Raw genomic sequence first — 17,019 nt, forward strand, 5'->3', positions numbered from 1 at the left:
GAATTTTTTCAGAGAACTGGGATAAAGTCAAGATCTGACCCAGTATTGCTAATTAAAAAAAAAAAAATTAATAAATTGTTGGTATGCTTCAGTGACTTATTCGCTCTTTCACTTAAGTCTTGCCTGTTGGATTTAAACATCAGCTTTAAATCCAGCTTTAATCTTCACCTTGTTAACAACTTGAATTTAAATTTCTGAATACTCTTTGTGCTTAGCGATGCCCTTAGAGTTTCATGTTCATACTGGTGGATGAAACAGTGGACCTTAAACATATTTAGTTCAAGGAATGACTGCAGCAGGCATGAGAGATGCATTAAAACCTTCTTCTATTGGCTCCTAACTGTAAGCTATGGTCATGTATTTAGTGCAGGTGACAACCACAGATTAATAAACAAATTAATACTCTAGCAAATGTGCATTAAGTTCTGCCTTCTTAGTACACAATTCTAGATATCTGAGCTTTCTGCTTCTCACATCAAGCTGCAATTTTTGATCACATATATACCCATTAGTGCTGGGGAACAACCACTAGACATAATCTTGACTTAAAAATTATGTGATTTATTTTTTTAGGATATGCCATCAGAACCTCTTAATGGTGAGGTAGCAGAAGAAACTGGTAACACCTCACTCACGGCTGAAGGGGAAACAGTAAATGAAGTTCCAAGTGGTGAATCAAAATTGCAGTCTGAGAATCAAGGGAAAGAATCCTTAACGCTTTTTGTTCCATTAACCCTTGATGCTCCAGCAAAACCTCCAGAAGACACTCAATCAGAAAAGGTGAGAGAACTGAAACAAAATGTAAAGTCATTTTTACTTCGAAGTGTATGTATCTTGCAAGGACTTTTTTCTTTTGTTAAGTAACAGAAAGTAGCTCCTAACATTGCATGAAATTGTTGGGAGAAGGCCAGTTGATGTAAATCTATAAGGAGAATACTCTAGCATTTCTGTTTCAATGTGCAGAAGTAGGACGTATGTGCGTGTGATACCCAAAAGAAAGATGTGTTTGCAGCAGTTTGTCTTGACAGTCATGAAACTGCTGTTTCTCACCAAAATACTGGTTGGTAAAAGTGAAAAGCCACATTCTTATTTTGCCTAGCAATTCTTGCCTGATAAGGTATATAAATAATTAAGTACTACTAAAATTACTTTGCTTTCAGAACACAGGTTTTACTGTTGTTTTGTTTATAGTGCAAAAGCAAATTATTATATGCTAGCAAAGCAGTACAGTAATTTCACGAATACAAGCCGTACGGAGTATAAGCCACACTTCCGGTGTGTCGACAACGTTGATGTCTTTGTCAATAGATAAGCCGCACCCGAATATTAGCCGTGCTTTCGTTCGTAGCGAGAATCCGTGTGCAACTTTCACAAATTTGCCAATTAGTAACAGGATCGCGGCATAGCAGGGTTTACTGGCTCAGAGCGGGGCCAGGCAGGCTCGGCCCGCTCATGGTTGCCGACGGGGCCGGGTGGCCCAGCTCGGCGCTACGGCTCAGCGGGGCTGACTAGGGGATGCTGCCGCTGCCGCCGCCAGGCTCGCTCACCCCCCACTCCCGTCTGCACCGCCGCCGCCGCGTTTGCTCGCCCTGGCCGGCACTGCAGGCCCCCACGCCGCCGGGCTCCCCCATGCTGCTGGCCCCGGTTCTACTGGGCTCCCCTGTGCTGCTGGCCCTGGTTCTGCTGGGCTCCCCTGCACTGCTGGCCCCGGTTCTGCCAGGCTCCCCTGCACTGCTGGCCCGGGCTCTGCCGCCCCCCCTGCCCCGCCCTGCTGGCTCAGGCTCTGCTGCTCGCCCCCCGCACTGCTGGCCCTGCCTCTGCCAGGCTTTCCCACCTCTGCTGGGGCTGGCTGGGCTCCAGCTTGGCTTGGGGCTGCCGTGGGCTCTCACTTCCGTGTTGGCAGCTTTTAGAATATTGTTCATATATTAGCCACCTCGGAGTACTAGCCGCACTTCCGGGTTTCCACCAAAATTTTGGTGAAAATGGTGCGGCTTGCATTCGTGAAATTACTGTAATTATATTTGTCTACAATATTTTTTTCCCTTGGAATTAATATCACAGTACTTTTTCTGTACCCCAAATTATTCAGCTCTTTTGAACAATTTGAAAAACAGAGAGCAACTCTGAATATGAAGTACAGGTCACAAAATAGTTTTGTGCAAAAAGGAGGACTGTTTTGTCAGGTTATGTGCATAGAATTAAAACCCTGCTGAATGCTGAACTATCCTCTGAGGTTGCTAGCTAGGGGCAGTCGTTGTTCAGTGTCTTTTACCTTTAACTAATTGTCCTTTTGATTTGGCACCTCCACCCATAGGTTTTAAATGAAAATGATTCAGAAATGCTGACTGAGGAAATTACATCTGTAGAGAAGGAAGGCCCTGAAGAACAGCAAGAATCTGAAAAGGCCAGCACTGAAACCACAACTGCTTCAGCATCAAAGGAAGAGCCTTCTGACAATGGCCTGCCCAACTCTGTGGTAACTGAAGCAACAGAAGAATCTGTTTCTGAAATTTTACCTTCCTCATTAGAAGATCAAAATGAGGAGGCAGGGCACAACTCACAGGAGGCTCCTGCTGCCTTGAGTCAGAGCTCTTTGGTAGCAGCTGAACTTGAGGGTGTTCCTTTTCAGCAGCCTTCTGGACAGGAAGCACAGAAGAACCAGTTGGAAGAGCCCTCAGAAGAGTCTGCAGAGCAGACAGATCACTACATGCAGACAGTGGCAGAGCGGGCTGCTGACAGCAGCTCTGAGGAAGCAGAAATTGAGGTACCCATTGTAGATCGGAGAAACTTGCGAAGAAAGGCTAAAGGCTACAAAGGTCCACCCAAGAAAAAAGGAAAGCCTGCTTAAAAATCAAGTAGTGATAAATGATCTATTTATAACAAGGCTATTTTGTGTAAAACATTTGGATTTAACTGCACTGTATCTGGCACAGGACACACCTGTTTAAAATTCTGGGTTGTATTTCCTCTTGGGTTCATCACCTTTCCTTAAGTTTTGGTTTGTTTGCTTGTTAAATTTAACCACTAGAAATTTAACTTCTTCATAGAAAGTAAATAGTCAGTCTCCTCCCTTCATAAAGGATACATGTTGAATAAATATAGTTGTGCTATCAAAGAGAATGGTTTGTATATTTGAGATTGGTGGTCATGGAAGAAAAATGCAGTGTGAAATGCTGGCTCTGTCAAGGTCCCTCAAATTGCTATAGACTTCCATGTCACTGGACATCCCTTGAGATATTTTTTTTTTTAATAACTTTGTGTTCTCTACTGTGGAGAAAAGCAGAACAAGAAAAATCTCTCATTGTTTCATGTTCCTTTCCCACAGGCTTAAGAGATTAAAAGAATGTAAGATTCTTCATTCTAGGTCTGAAAATGTACTAGAAGGTGTAGCTCAGTAGCTCAATGCAATGTGAGCAGCACTTCTTTCATGAGAATCACTTGAAACAGCTGAGTCAGTAGAATGCCATGCAGTGTCTGCTACAGCACTTCCAGGTATTGGATTTCTTGAGCAAAGATTAAGAGATGCCTACTCAGTAAACTATTTGTAGCTTCCAAATCAGGCATTTTGGTAAGCCCAAGTTTTTCCAGAGTGTGTGGAATGAAGCCTCTGTATGGAATCATTTAAACTGCCTTCCTAACTACTTGCATGTGTTGAGTGGATAGCTTATTACTTGTTGCATTACAGGAAAAGGATATGACTACTTTTGATCTTGTTTTGGTCTGAATGAAAGTGGTTCTTTGTTCTTTGACTGGTGCTGTGGGTAACTATTAAAAGGTTGTGTCTTCCAGGTGTGACTCCTGTGAGCACTGACATTTCAGGTGGTTGTGATATTCATTAGTGTGAGTATTAGTGGGTACTTCAGCAAATGCTTGTTTGCCAAACTACTATGCCTTTAGGAGTCAGTGGGTCACACCTTGCAAAGAGTACTGATTCCTACTTTTGTTTTCTAACTTGAGTGTAATTCCTGGGTTGGTATCTTCCCTGTTGATGACTTTTCTTAAAAGCAGCAACCAAACTTTGCTGTATGCAGACAGGAATAATAAACCCAGACTTTTCATGCTTGTTTCCCTTCTGAGGTTCTCTTGGTAACCCATATATTTCACTTGTCACACATACTGAAATTAGCCTTAGTTTACTATGTGCTTCTTTCCAATAAAAGCAGCTCTTTTTGTAATGGGCTACAAACTCAGAAATAAAAGAGCAATGATGCTGAGGACAGGAATTTGCACCAGTTTTTGTCCTGCATATGCTTTTCCCAAGATGTGTGAACTAGTCCTTCATAGTGTCTCAAAAACAGAGGTACAAGGTTCACTTGAGTAGCTGCAATGCTGTCTTAACTTTTATCCCTCTGTGGAAATAATGTAAGAATCTGGGTTTTGGATTTTTATGCTTATACAATCTAACTCTATTTATAAGATATTTTAACTATGTAAGATACATTCATACTATTTTTTTCAGGTGATGAAGTACCATGCTTCTTTTTTATCTGTTATGCAGAACTTACAGAAAAAAAAAAGGCAGTTTAAAAAAAAATGTATGTTACCTGAACTTCAGATTCAGGGGGTATGAGATTACTGAGTCAAATCTGGGTTTCTTGAACTATTGCATGTAGCTATAGTACCTTATCAGTGTACATACAGATACTCATGAACCCCATGACTGACAAATATTCAAGATCTTTCCTGATTGTGTGTAAACATATTCAAGTGAATTTTAAGCATTTTTAAAACTCAAAAAGCTTTTTATATAAAGCCTACAAGACAAACCTTTTGTTGTTTTGTGTATGGCTTCTCTTTTACTGCTGAGATTAATTGTTTTTTTAAAAAAAGAAGTGGCTAGAAAACACATTGATTGCTTTGCTAAGAACTGGGGATTTTTGAGGACATGTGGCGTGAAATGGAGTAGTTGTATACAGCATACTGCAACTCATCTTCCATTTTTAGGACAAGCTTTACTGACAATTAATCTTCTGAGACCCTCAACTGATACAAATGTATCAATTTTGAAGACGTTAAGGATTCTTTCACTTATGAGCCCAGTAATTTCAATTACTTCTAGGTGGATTTTTGATAGGTATGTTTGTCACTCATATTCCTAGTGAGGTTGGAAAACTGTTCATGAGAAGATAGTTTCACTCACCTGGCTTTTACTTTTCATGGCTAAGTTGGAATAATTTCAATTACTATTTTTCTTTTGGGACATTTGCAGAGTAAATACATAAATATTATGAGATTATGATATTAGGACAGTTTTGGTTTCTACTGAGAACAGTAAAATTTCTGATCTCATTTCAGTGAGTAAGTTTTAAATACTGAACATAAATTCACATGTTAAAAGTATACCCTCTATAAATCTGGGGTACCTGAGATAATAGCTGTTGAACAGACTTTCGCAAACAGAATGTGAGCAGTTGTGGTGCAATTAGCAATTCCAATAACCAGTGCAGTCTTAAAAAATGGACACTGTCCTAACAGTGATCAGCAGTACTTTGAACCAAAGGACACATTTTATTTCTACAACTTCTTTGGCATCAGTCTTTCTCCAGTAAATGCAAGGTAGCAAAATCAAAATACTGACTTTAAGTAATAGGTTTTATTGCTGTACTGATTGTCCCACAGGAGCAGTAGTTCAATACCTTACTAGTTCTGACATTTATGTAAGGGAACATGTTTGACAACTATTTTGACTGGAATGTTTTACCTTGGGGACTATCAACTGTCTTATTAACATCAAACTCTTAAACAATTTTAAAGATCCTATTGCACCAGCAACAAATGATTAAAACATCAACTTTATACAAATTTGTACCAAATGTTATTACAACATGCTGTGGAACTATGTGTGTGCAGTGAAAGCAGGCAGTATTATTTTTGAGCTTTATTTAGTCTAGGAATAGAGTTTAAAAAACATTAATTTGTGACTTCAGCCTTGCACTTAAATGGTAAATGGTTCTGTACTTGAATCTAGTATTTGTTCAAATGTCTGTCTTGTACTGCTTCTCCCATATTCTCTCTTGGTCAATTTTAATTTAATGCAGAATTCTTGTTTGCTGTTCTTCTGTTTCATAGTCCTTCGCATGAAAATGTATACATCTTATTTCAAAATCACTTTAACTTATTTCAGATTATGTTGGACCTTGCTGCTTTTTTGTACCATTTCATTTGTAAATGTCGGGAATCAAATTGATCATTTACAATGTCATTGACGCTATTTGCAACAAATTGGCCTAAGTGTCAGTTTCCTTATTCTAAGTGACTGTTCTAAAATATTACTATGGGGATACACTTTAAATTTATTTCCACAAATGTGTTAGATGTTTTCTAAATAGTGATACCTGTTTATAAATCTTATGAAAAATGTATTGCTATTGCATAGTATTGTACCTTAGTCTTGTTACTGTGTTAATTTTTCCTTTTTTTTCAGTACTGTCTTGGCTGCTTTTGAAATGTTTTGAAGTAGTAATAAACGTTTATTTTGTAATTGTGTTTAATATTTGAGTCCTTTCTGCTATATAGGAAGCACATTTTAAAGTAGTTCAATTCACTGGAACTATCATTTTACAGCCTTTCTATTACAAGGGTGTTTTTAAAAAATAAAATATTATTAAATTACAAATCTTGTACCAATTAAAATAATTTTCTTTAGCTTATTAATCAGATTTTATTTTTAAAAAGCAGCAGAATAGGCTCTTCTTAATGTTATGGCATGCATTCTGCTGTTTATATCAGTTCTGCAAGATGAAGGAGTTATGAATGTAGTCTGCTATAGGCAAGCCAACTAGAAATGCTGTAACACACTCCCCTACAGTGTGGTATATTCAAATGTCTAAAGTGCAATTGTATTATTCAGCCAACAAATTATATATTTCTAGCACTAAATGTAGTAAAGATTTTCAAGACAGCTGTAGGAAATGAAACTATTCTCTTCATACTGTTGATGTCCATCAAAGACTAAAGCAACAAGAACTTTGCTTTATAAGAATAAATGGAGGTTTATCTATTCTGACAAAAAGCCCTCTCTCCTAGCAAATAACTTAACAGTTCGTGACCCTCTCTTACTTTCAAATGACGTGACATTAACACTAACTAAAACTTGTAAGTTACTAAGTCTAGACTAGGGCAATGTGTTAAACTAATGAAATAGTTGTAACAGGTTATGGTTACAGTTACTGTCTCTGTACTATGGTATAAAAGAAGTTAAAAAGATTGTACAAAAGCAGCTCACTCGACTTCCTGCCGAGTTCCAGATCTGAAACATGACTGGAGAAGCATCTGTGAATAGAAGGGCTGGAGCTGCACTTGTTCTTCCTGGAGAAAGGAAAGCTCAGGAGGGTCTTAACCTTGTGTACACGTGTTTGGTAGAAGGGGAGTGTATGTCACAAGTGGTTTAGGTTGCTTAATGAATCACTCTAAAAGGTATTAGCAAAATCAGGTTTAATATAAATTCACAAAAACATGACAAGCAGGCACAGGAATGGGATTGAAGTATCCCTATGACTCCATGAAGGTCAGGTACATGTGTGCCCCAGGACCTGGACACCCCATCTGCTGGATCAACTTTTCCTTTTCCCGTCCCTCATCTCTCTTCCTTTTCACCCTACCCTTCATCCAAACTCCACTGTCTAGGAGATCTGGTATGGTAGTTCCTATTTCCATACTAAGTATGGAATTTTGAAGAACTGACTTCTGTCGTTCTGTTCGAACACAACACTAATAAATCTTGGATGCTTCCTTCTCCCTACTGATAGAGCATGACTGAGTCCAGTCTTAGTTCTGGATTTCATCAGTTTATTTGTAAACCAATCATTGGCAGCACTCAAGCATTGACTAGTTTAACATCTATGAAGAGATTCAATAGGATTTACTCAACAATAATTATAGATTTGCTACGATTTAAATCAATTCACAGATATTCACTTGAGTTCAGTGAAATACTCATAGTGAATGCCTTTGCATTTCTGAAGGAGTGAGGTTTGAACTTTAAGTAGTGGGGGGGGGTCTATGAGCCCAGGACTATTATCAGCTTTTGGTGCTGATCCTTTGCGTATCACAATCTCTCAAGTTGGTGAGCTGTGGGAAGTGTTCCACTCAGAAAAGCCCACTGTGGGCTTTACGCCCAGGAGGGTTAAAGGGGCTTCACTTAGGATTTTACGCCCAGGAGGGTTAAAGGGGCTTCACTTAGGATCATTGTTTTTAGGATTGCAAGTTGATAGACTTTAGACATCAGTTAATCTTCATCCTGGCTTTAACTAATTACCAGAATTCTTCAGAAGTCTAGTAATAATGATACTGTTCCACTGGGTACAGTTCGGGGAAGTAATGTTTGAAGACTGTTGCGCATGGCTGATTATCTCTTGTGCCCCTCCTTAGTTAGGCATCAGAAGTTCCTTTTTATGGAGTGTTTCTGGTAAGCTCAAGGGGAGTTTAACTGTGTAGGAATCATTAATCAGGGCGAGTACCTAATGAGATCATAGAGCAGCCTGTGGAGGAGGCAGAAGCCATGTATCACTGCAGGATATAAAGATGGATTAAGACTCAGTGATGCCCAGTTGGGGAAAACCTGGAATATAGGAAATTCTATTTAAACAAAAACCAGTTTAAACTAGAAGTGGTCAAATGCTGGATCAGGTTGCTCAGAGAAGTGGTGGGATCACCACACATAGATATACTCATATCTGCTGTAGGTTACTGCTGTCTGCATAAACTGGAGGAAATTTATTAGGGCCTGTCTTGTAATTTATACTAAAAGCTCCTTGGCTGTGAGTGAAGTACTACTTAAGAGTAAGAATATAAAATGGTAAGTGTGGTTATTTATAGTGATAAAATACTTCTGTTTACTGTTAAATCTATGACTGGAAGGTTACCAATTCAGTTATATACAGCAATCCTGAAAGCTTCCAGTTTAAAAGTAGCATTTGATTATTTTATTTCAAGAATACAAACTAAATATACATTGATCAGCTGAAGCTTGTGACTTTAGTTTGTCTTCAGTATTTCTTAAAGCCACCAAAATAGCTACAAATACCTGTAGCATCAAGCCTGTCAAAATTTTCATCTTTAAGCTCTTTTAAATTAATGCATTTAAACTTCTGAAACTGTTCTCTGCTTGAAACTACACTCTTCTACATACATTAATCCATTCATACATTCATTCCAATAATGCAGTTGTGAAAAAAAAGGGGAGAAAAGCATGAGGTAAAGGGGCAGGTGGAGAGCAGTTGCCCTTCTCGTTATCTTTCACCCAGCTCTGTGGTGGAGCATCCCCACTCCTTTTCCAGACAGCACTGCGATCTGACAAGTGCTTGTCGAACCTCAGTCGTGCCTGAAGAGCACCGGGGCTCAGCCCCTCTTCAGGCCTCATCAGGAACTGTCCACTCCCAGAAAGAGCTGATTACACCTCCTGTTGGTAATGAACAGCTTTGAAAACTGTTTCTCTTGCCTGACTGCTGTAAAATCTTTCAAAGAAAGTGCTGACCCAAACTGTGGCCAGTTTGAAACATTGTTGCAACCAAAGCCCACTCTCTAGCGGCCAATAAACACAGGTCAAAAGTCAAGACTTCGGAGCTCTCTTGAGCCGCCCAGGCTGCAATCAGCAACCTCCGACTGGGGCCTCTCAGAGCCGGCTAACTCTTGTTTTCTGTATTGACAGGATTGCTGAAGGAGGATACCCTGCATCCAGAGTGAGCATTTCACGACCTTTGAGGGGAACATTTCACAGGTACCTTACACTGATTCTTTGTCTGTGTGCATGTATGTGCGCATATGCTACAGCAAATCCGGGGGAAATGCTGCTTTCTTAGATGTTTAACTTAAGATGTCTAACTAAATTAGGCATGTCACATAAAGACATAAGCTAAGTTAAGTGTTGTCAAGTGTTTTCTTTTGCTATGTTGTGAAGTAATAAGTTAGGTTAAATCCTGTTAAGTGTTACTCCTCTGCTAAATTGTTTAGGTTAAGTTGTAAGTTAAGCTATGAGTAAAGTTTAAGGTATAAGTTAAGTATGGTTGAGTGCGGTTGGGCTTGTAGGCTGTTTTCCTTTTTATCCTTGCCATAGTTTTGCCACACATATCTAAACACTTCTGTTTTGATTTGCTTGATTTTCTCTCTGTTTGTTGCATTGCTTTTTCCTTAGTGTGCCTTAACTGTCTTATAGAAGTAGAGTGAATCTTACCAATGAATTTTGTTGTGTTGTTGCTTAATATTAAATAATTTTTTTTTCTGGTGCCCTTGCCAGTGATTTCTTAAGCAATTTCAAACACTCATTCATAAAACACATCCCCCTTTGCTGCCCACATGTTCCCAAGCCCATGATTCTGGGAGGGGCAAGTATCAGACTTGGTGCTCAATTTCTAATGTCAGTCTGCAGTAAGATTCCAGCTGCAGCCTCCCAGGTCTTCTGCTTTTCCAGAAGTTGAATACAAATTAGCATGCTCTTCTGTACCTTAGTTATTAAAGCAGGACATTGAGACAGTGGCTGTATTTCCTTATGGGAAATTTCCCCTATGGGAACATGACCTGAATTAGGTACAACATACCTAAGCAAAGAAACTGCTACTGCAAAAACACCAAGAACATACAGATCAAATCCATATCACACGAGCAAAGCATAAAAATTACATCTCTTTATTTGGACAAGGTTCAGCTGAGCAAACATAAATATAAAAATCTAAGCAGTTGTTTCCGGCTGAAGTTCCTCATTGGCTTGTGGGGCCACTGTTGTGGAATGGCTGAAGGTTCCAAAGATTCTGTAAATTTGGGTAAAGTCCACTAATTTTGTAGGTGCCTATATCCAATGTTTGGTATCCAATTTAAACAAGTAGAATTGCATTAATACAGCCATCATTTTCTGGATTGTTAGTTACTTGAGCGTATTTCCCTAGAGAGAAAAGAGAATTACATGTTCACAAAACCTGGAAGTAATTAATATGGATTAGATGTTTCTATGTTTGCAAATTCAATCAACAAGTCTCTGAAGTACAGGAAATCAAATGCATTCTGAAACTTAAATCTACTTTCTACTGAGGTGTAAACTTACATTCTCAAAACATTATATTCAAGTTCTTTTTAATAAAGGATAATTTAGAGTTCTGAGAGGATTAAAAAAAATTCTTAGGTTTTCTACTGTTCAAGAGAACCAATCTGTTAAATGAAGTCAGTCTGATCCTATCAAGATCACAGAATATGCCGAGTTGGAAGGATACATCAGGATCATTGAATCCAGCTCTTGGCCCTGCACAGGACACTCCCAAGAGTCACACCAAGTGCCTGAAAGCATTGCTTAAATGCCTCTTGAACTCTGTCAGGCTGGTGCCATGACCACTTCTCTGGGGAGCCTGTTCCAGTGTCCAGCCACAGCCTAGGTGAAGAACCTTTTCCTGATATCCAGATTAAACCTTCCCTGACCCAGCTTTGTGCTGTTACCTCAAGTCCTGTCACTGGTCATGAGAGTGAAGAGATCAAGACCTGCCCCTCCCCTCTGCTTCCCCTCTGAGGCAGCTGCAGACTGCAATAAGGCCTCCTCTCAGTGTCCTCTGCTCCAGGCTGAACAGACCAAGTGACCTCAGTTCCTCCTCACACAGCTTCCTCTCCATACCCTGCACCATGTTTGTGGCCCTCCTTTGGAGGCTCTCCAATAGTTTTTCTATCTCATACTGTGGCACCCAGAGCTGCCCCCAGCACTCGAGGTAAAGCTGCCGCAGTGCAGAGCAGAGCAGGACAATCCCCTCCCTTGCCCGACTGGTGATGCCTGATGTCCTCCAGGACACAGGAGGCCCTCCTGACTGCCAGGGCACTGCTGACTTGTGTGCAACTTGCCATGAACCAGGGCCCCAATTTCCTTTCCATGGCACTGCTTTCCAGCCTATTTCCACCCCACCCAGTCCATACACACAACCTTGGCTGCCCCACCCCAGGCACAGAATCCGTTGATGAGACTCCTCCATAGAACTTCCACTGCAAATGTAATTCAATTGTTTGTGAGTCACATGGTTACAGATTTGTGGCATTGCTCAGTATGATACACAGGCAAGCATTGAGTCCTCATTCTGAACTTCATCTAATTTGATATTGGAAGTGTGAATGGAAAGCCTAACACTTAAAGCTTAAATACTTAAATACTTTAAAGTAAGAAAATACTTAAAGTATTTTCAGAATTGCTATTAGTTGCTTCTGCTATAGCCCAAACCTTACTTTAACAATGGATCAATTATGACTAGAGACGAGGTCTTAACAATACATCATGCAATGAAGACAAAAAGCTTTAAAATGTACTTCTGCAGTATAACTAGTTAAACTTACTTACCCCAGATAACTTTGCCCCCTTGTGTCACAAGGCCAAGCTCACTCACGTTCACCTCTATGACGGTACCCTTAGTAATTACTCCCAGTTGTGTATACAAAGGAGATGATGGATTCTTTTTCACACCAAGGATAGGTAGGCAAAAAGTAGCTTTAAGTTCAGGGTGTGTCACATGTGCCTTCTTGAAACGTAAGCCCTGTTGCATAAAGTGTTAAAATGAGTTATTATTTGCTTTAAGCTCTCACAACTGACCTAGTTAAACACTTTGATAATTATGTCCACATCTTTATGTTTAGAGACACTGGGAAGAATGAATCAACATCAAATACAGAATGCCATCTGTCTACTGTAGATCGCCAGACTTATTTTAAAACCTGATTAATGACAAGATAAAGCTTTCCATATACGTTTTCAGGATGTCAATTTTTAGTAGTAGCCCAACAATTATACCTCTTCCCTTGGACAATTTCTGTTCTGTGAAGAAAGTATGGCAAAATATGAAATACCCATCTCCTATAGCCCTTTTTATCTAGTGACCTGCACTTCATAGAGAGTACTTTACCATTATGTACCATCAGTCTTTCTGTGTCAAAAATATCTTTCCTCAGCTGCTGTGTAAGACCACCAAACTAGTAGTGAGGCACAATTCAACAGGCAGCCTGCGCAATGATTGTTAATTCCCGTAAGGGAACAGGAATGGGTATTTATATAAAAACAATACTATCTCACTGAATCCAGCTTTTCTGACAGAGCCCAGGCTCTACTCCTGCAGCTGTGTAATTAAAGGTCAGGCTGGAGGCACAGCTTTTCCCTTGGATACAGTCACAACTCTGCTTCAAGCTTACTTAAGGCAAAAGGATGGAACTCTGAAGTCCAGAGTGGGCTTCTGCAGTTCAGAGAATCACAGCATCCTTAAAAGCTATGCAAAGTACCTTTGATAAAGATTTCCCCATGCTAATTTGAGAGCACATAGCTTTTAACTTACTGGTATCATCTGAGTTACAGGAGTAAAAGCAGGTATTTCACATAGACTGGGACTGCAGAGGCATCTCCCCCACCACTCCCTGCTATTAGAGGTTTATATTTTTGGAAGGAAACTAACAAAAATGTTCGACATGAGTAATGATCAAGTGCATTATCATACAATAAATCTTCTACCACAGAAAATCAAAGCAGTAAATCAAAATAATTTTTACTTAAATGTTCTTTAAGGCTCTTAAACTTTACCATTGGTCGAATGAATCGCTCGTACTTAGGAGGCTTCCTAGTAAAGCCATCTCCAACAAAACAAACTTTAGTGACCATCCTCTTCCATGCCTTCTTCTTTCTCTTTCCTGTACGAATCACCTTTAAAACTTCTGTTTCTCCTTGTGCACGAACCTTTGGCACAGGAACCTCCCACTTCCCCTGAAGGAGGGTAAAACAAAAAAGGTCATTTTTCATACAGGTCACATAGTTAAATGAAAGGAGGAAAACCAAAGCATAAAATCAAATTTCTGTAAAGCACAGGGGTAGACCATAGTTGTTAGGCAACTCATAGCCTACTTGTTTTAATTAGCATTTAAAAGTTCCAAAAATCAGGATACTAAATATGTTCACATTGTTTTAAACTGTTCAGTTACTCAAGGTTTCATGTTTTAATCAGACTTTACTTGAAGGCTGTTAAGGAACCTGAGCATCAGCAATACAAAGTGGTCGTTGTAACATGTAATTTTAGGTATCTGATACATTTACTTGCACTTGTACATTTGATACATTTACTTACAGCTTTTTCTTTTCTTTTTTGTTTGATCATGTTAGAGAGGACCTTGGCCCGGGACTGGCCCTCTCTGTCCAGCAGGTATGCTGGTACAGCTCCTTTGGGTGTTTTTTCATCATTCTTCTGCTTTGTATTTCTCTTCTCATGCATTTTAATGCTGCAATAAAAGAAAACCAATATTAACAGCACAAGAAAAAAGACTTATTTTTAGATGCACCACTTCAACTTAGCCTATGCCTGCTCAAATTTTTCTTTAAGAGATAGTTGTGAAGTATTATTTATTTATATTTAAGGAACAATACAAAGTCATTTTCGAGTTAGTAAACTACTAACTTCACTTAATCTTGTCACTTCCTAGCAGGACCAGAACACAAGAAAGACATGCACCTCTTTAAGGAATTTCTGAGTGACCTAAAGCAAACAGTCAAGCACTTTGACAGATAGCAGCCTTCCTCTCTGCTGACAAAAAAACCCCCATTCTACTTCTCTTCTAAGATTTGATGGCAATGCTTATGTATGTGAGGAATGTGTGTTTGTAAAAGGAGCCAAGTTTTGTTAATTTGGAGGTCATTTACTGGAGGGAAGAAAAGACCCACAAACTAATAATGGGTTAATAAACCCATTATCTTTAAAAGTAGCAGAGGAAAACAGCTATTTGCACTTTGAAACCAGCAAAAACAACAGGGGACAGGTATGAAGTGCATTACAGTTAATGAGACTGTTAATGATGCCCGGGCAAAACATGCTTGAGCTATGCAAAAAGCTGGAGCTATACAGAAAGGAGTAGTTACTTTGTAACAGGGTATGTGAATGAAGGACATTTTAGAAATCCACAAATTCAGCAGAACAGGCTAACTGCAAAAAGGTAACCACTGGCTATTTGAGCAGACAATCTTACAAAGCTTGTGCAGGAAGCAGGGATGCAAAGTTCAAGCCTGAGGAAGACTTATGAGCCTTCATTAAAAACAACCACCAGGAAGCTGATGACCACCTGGTGCAGAACCCAAGCATGTGCTAAAAGGGCTTACATAATAATGTACAGTAAATTCACGAATACAAGCCGCACTGAGTATAAGCCGCATCTCTGGGTGTTGGCAAGTATTTCGTTTTTTGTCCATAAATAAGCCGCACCCGAGTATAAGCCGCTCTGTCGTTCGCAGCAAGGACCCACGTGCAACAAAGTTGCCAAATAATAACAGAACGGCGGCAGAGCGGGGTTTGCTGGCTCGGCTCGGGCTGTGCAGGCTCGGCCCGCTAGGGGCTGCTGACGGGGCCAGGTAGCCCAGCCCGGCGCTGCCGCTTGGCGGGGCCACCGGGGGCCAGCTACCGCTGCCACTGGGCTTGGTCACCACGGCCCGCCGCTGCCCTGTGGTGGCAGGCAGGAACGGAGCCCCTCCCCGCTCCCACGGCGGTGGGCGGGGATGGAGCCCCCCGCCGCCTCCCCGAGCTGCCTGCAGGCAGCCAGGCTCCACCCGCGGTGCAACAGAGTAGCGATTTGTAACAATCGCAAAATGCCGACTTCGCAGCTGCTCGGGTCGGCACTCTGGCTGGCACTTCTGAGGTTGTAAATGTCAGAAAATTATTCACATATTAGCCGCATTTCCGGTTTAGGAGCAAAATCTTAGTCAAATTGGTGCGGCTTGTATTAGTGAAATTACTGTAATTAGAAAAGATGTTAGGTTTGAAGGTTAGGAAAGTATAACGTACACATTAAGTACGAAAAGTATAAAAGTTAGTACTGTGCAAAGAATGGACAAGTGAGTTTGTGGTGGAGCTAGCCCCCTCACTACCAGCATTGAATAAACAACTATCTGCTCTACAGGCCTTATACAATGGAGTACTGTTTTCTTGTCTAGTTTTCAGGCATCATTGATTTCAAGTTCTGGATAACAGACAAAATTTACAGAAAAATACTTTTATTTGTCTATGATTGACCCTGTTGTTTATCCTTGAAGACAGGGCTTCTGCTTAAATACTGCGTATGCTACCGTATTTTTTCTATAAACCATTAAAAAATGTGTGCTGCTTCTTGCTACACTAACACAGTAGCTGCTATAAAAACTCCAAGGAAGCTTGATGATTACATGATTACACTAGTCACACACAGCTCATCAACACTTCTCTCAAGAAGTCCTTCTAGAAGCGGAATTGTTAACATTCATTTAAAAGAGAGGGACTCTGAAATGTGTTTGCTGCGGCAAAGCCCCCTTTTCCTTCTGCAGCCTGATCGCTATTTAAGACTGTAACATGTGACCCAAGCAATCGTGAGCTCTTTGTAATAATATCAACGTCTCGTCTCATCCTTCAAGAGTCAGGATGACGGGACGGTATCAGAGAGGAGGGGGACACTCACGTCTTTTTCATCTGTATCTTCTCGGCATGCCGCTGTTTATGGTACAGCTTCGCCTTCAGCCCGATCATCTTCTTGGCCTTGCGGGACCGCTCGTGCGCCTCTCGGCCCTCCTTCTTCCTCCGCTTCTCGTGGTAGTCCAGCCGGTAGCCATAGCGTTTGCGGTGGAGCTCGATGTGCTCGTTCTGCGGCTGTGGGCACAAAGGCAGCACGGTCAGCAGGCCCGGGCGCCCGCGGGGAGCGGACACGCGGGGAGGCGGCGGCCCGACGGCGGTATCCTCACTGCGGGGCCCACCCGGCCTCCCGCAGCCTCTCCGTCCCTCCCTTGCATAGCCGTTTGCATGCCGCCGCCCCGGCCCCGCGTCCCGTGTCCCTGGCTCCCGTATCCCGCAGCCCCGGCTCCCACCATGTCGGCAGTCCCGCGGCCTCCTCCGCGGCGGAAAGGGCGGGCCTCCTCCGAAGCGGCTCCGGCTGGAAACTCTCCCCCCGTGCCGCTTTGGTTCCTGCCGGCCGAGAGGCTGTAGTCCACATCCCCCGAGGGCTTTGCGCCGGGCTTGACGAGGCCAGAAAGAGGGGGACAAATGGAACGAGAGATGTCGAAGAGGCGCTTTT

General features: G+C 41.2%; 2 protein-coding genes across 5 annotated transcripts in view; one reads left to right on the plus strand and one right to left on the minus strand.

Annotated features, from left to right (window-relative positions):
* Window positions 1-6,481, plus strand: part of FAM169A (family with sequence similarity 169 member A) — a 39,718-nt gene extending 33,237 nt beyond the window's left edge. For all 4 annotated transcript variants that reach the window (XM_033085768.1, XM_033085771.1, XM_033085769.1 and 1 more), the window contains exons 12-13: window positions 574-780; window positions 2,315-6,481. In XM_033085768.1, coding sequence (XP_032941659.1) covers window positions 574-780; window positions 2,315-2,848 — 741 coding nt within the window. In that variant the 3' untranslated portion in view covers window positions 2,849-6,481. The remainder of the gene's footprint in view (window positions 1-573; window positions 781-2,314) is intronic.
* A 4,126-nt stretch (window positions 6,482-10,607) lies between these two features.
* NSA2 (NSA2 ribosome biogenesis factor) lies at window positions 10,608-16,906 on the minus strand. Its single transcript, XM_033086229.2, has 6 exons — window positions 16,814-16,906; window positions 16,411-16,598; window positions 14,064-14,214; window positions 13,526-13,705; window positions 12,302-12,494; window positions 10,608-10,876 (listed from the first exon to the last, which is right to left on the minus strand). The coding sequence occupies exons 1-6, from the start codon at window positions 16,814-16,816 to the stop codon at window positions 10,809-10,811; spliced, it is 783 nt and encodes a 260-aa protein (XP_032942120.1). The 5' UTR covers window positions 16,817-16,906; the 3' UTR covers window positions 10,608-10,808.
* Window positions 16,907-17,019: the final 113 nt, after the last annotated feature.

Source organism: Catharus ustulatus, chromosome Z (genome assembly GCF_009819885.2).
Source record: "Catharus ustulatus isolate bCatUst1 chromosome Z, bCatUst1.pri.v2, whole genome shotgun sequence".
NCBI classification, from domain to species: domain Eukaryota; kingdom Metazoa; phylum Chordata; class Aves; order Passeriformes; family Turdidae; genus Catharus; species Catharus ustulatus.

Excerpts from the sequence above, each read along its gene's own strand:
- NSA2 (XM_033086229.2), bottom strand. Across the intron at positions 13,706-14,063 it reads AAAAAAGAAAAGAAAAAGCT|GGGAAGTGGGAGGTTCCTGT; the intron begins GTAAGTAAATGT and ends ACCCTCCTTCAG. Across the intron at positions 10,877-12,301 it reads AGGGGGCAAAGTTATCTGGG|GGAAATACGCTCAAGTAACT; the intron begins GTAAGTAAGTTT and ends TTTTCTCTCTAG.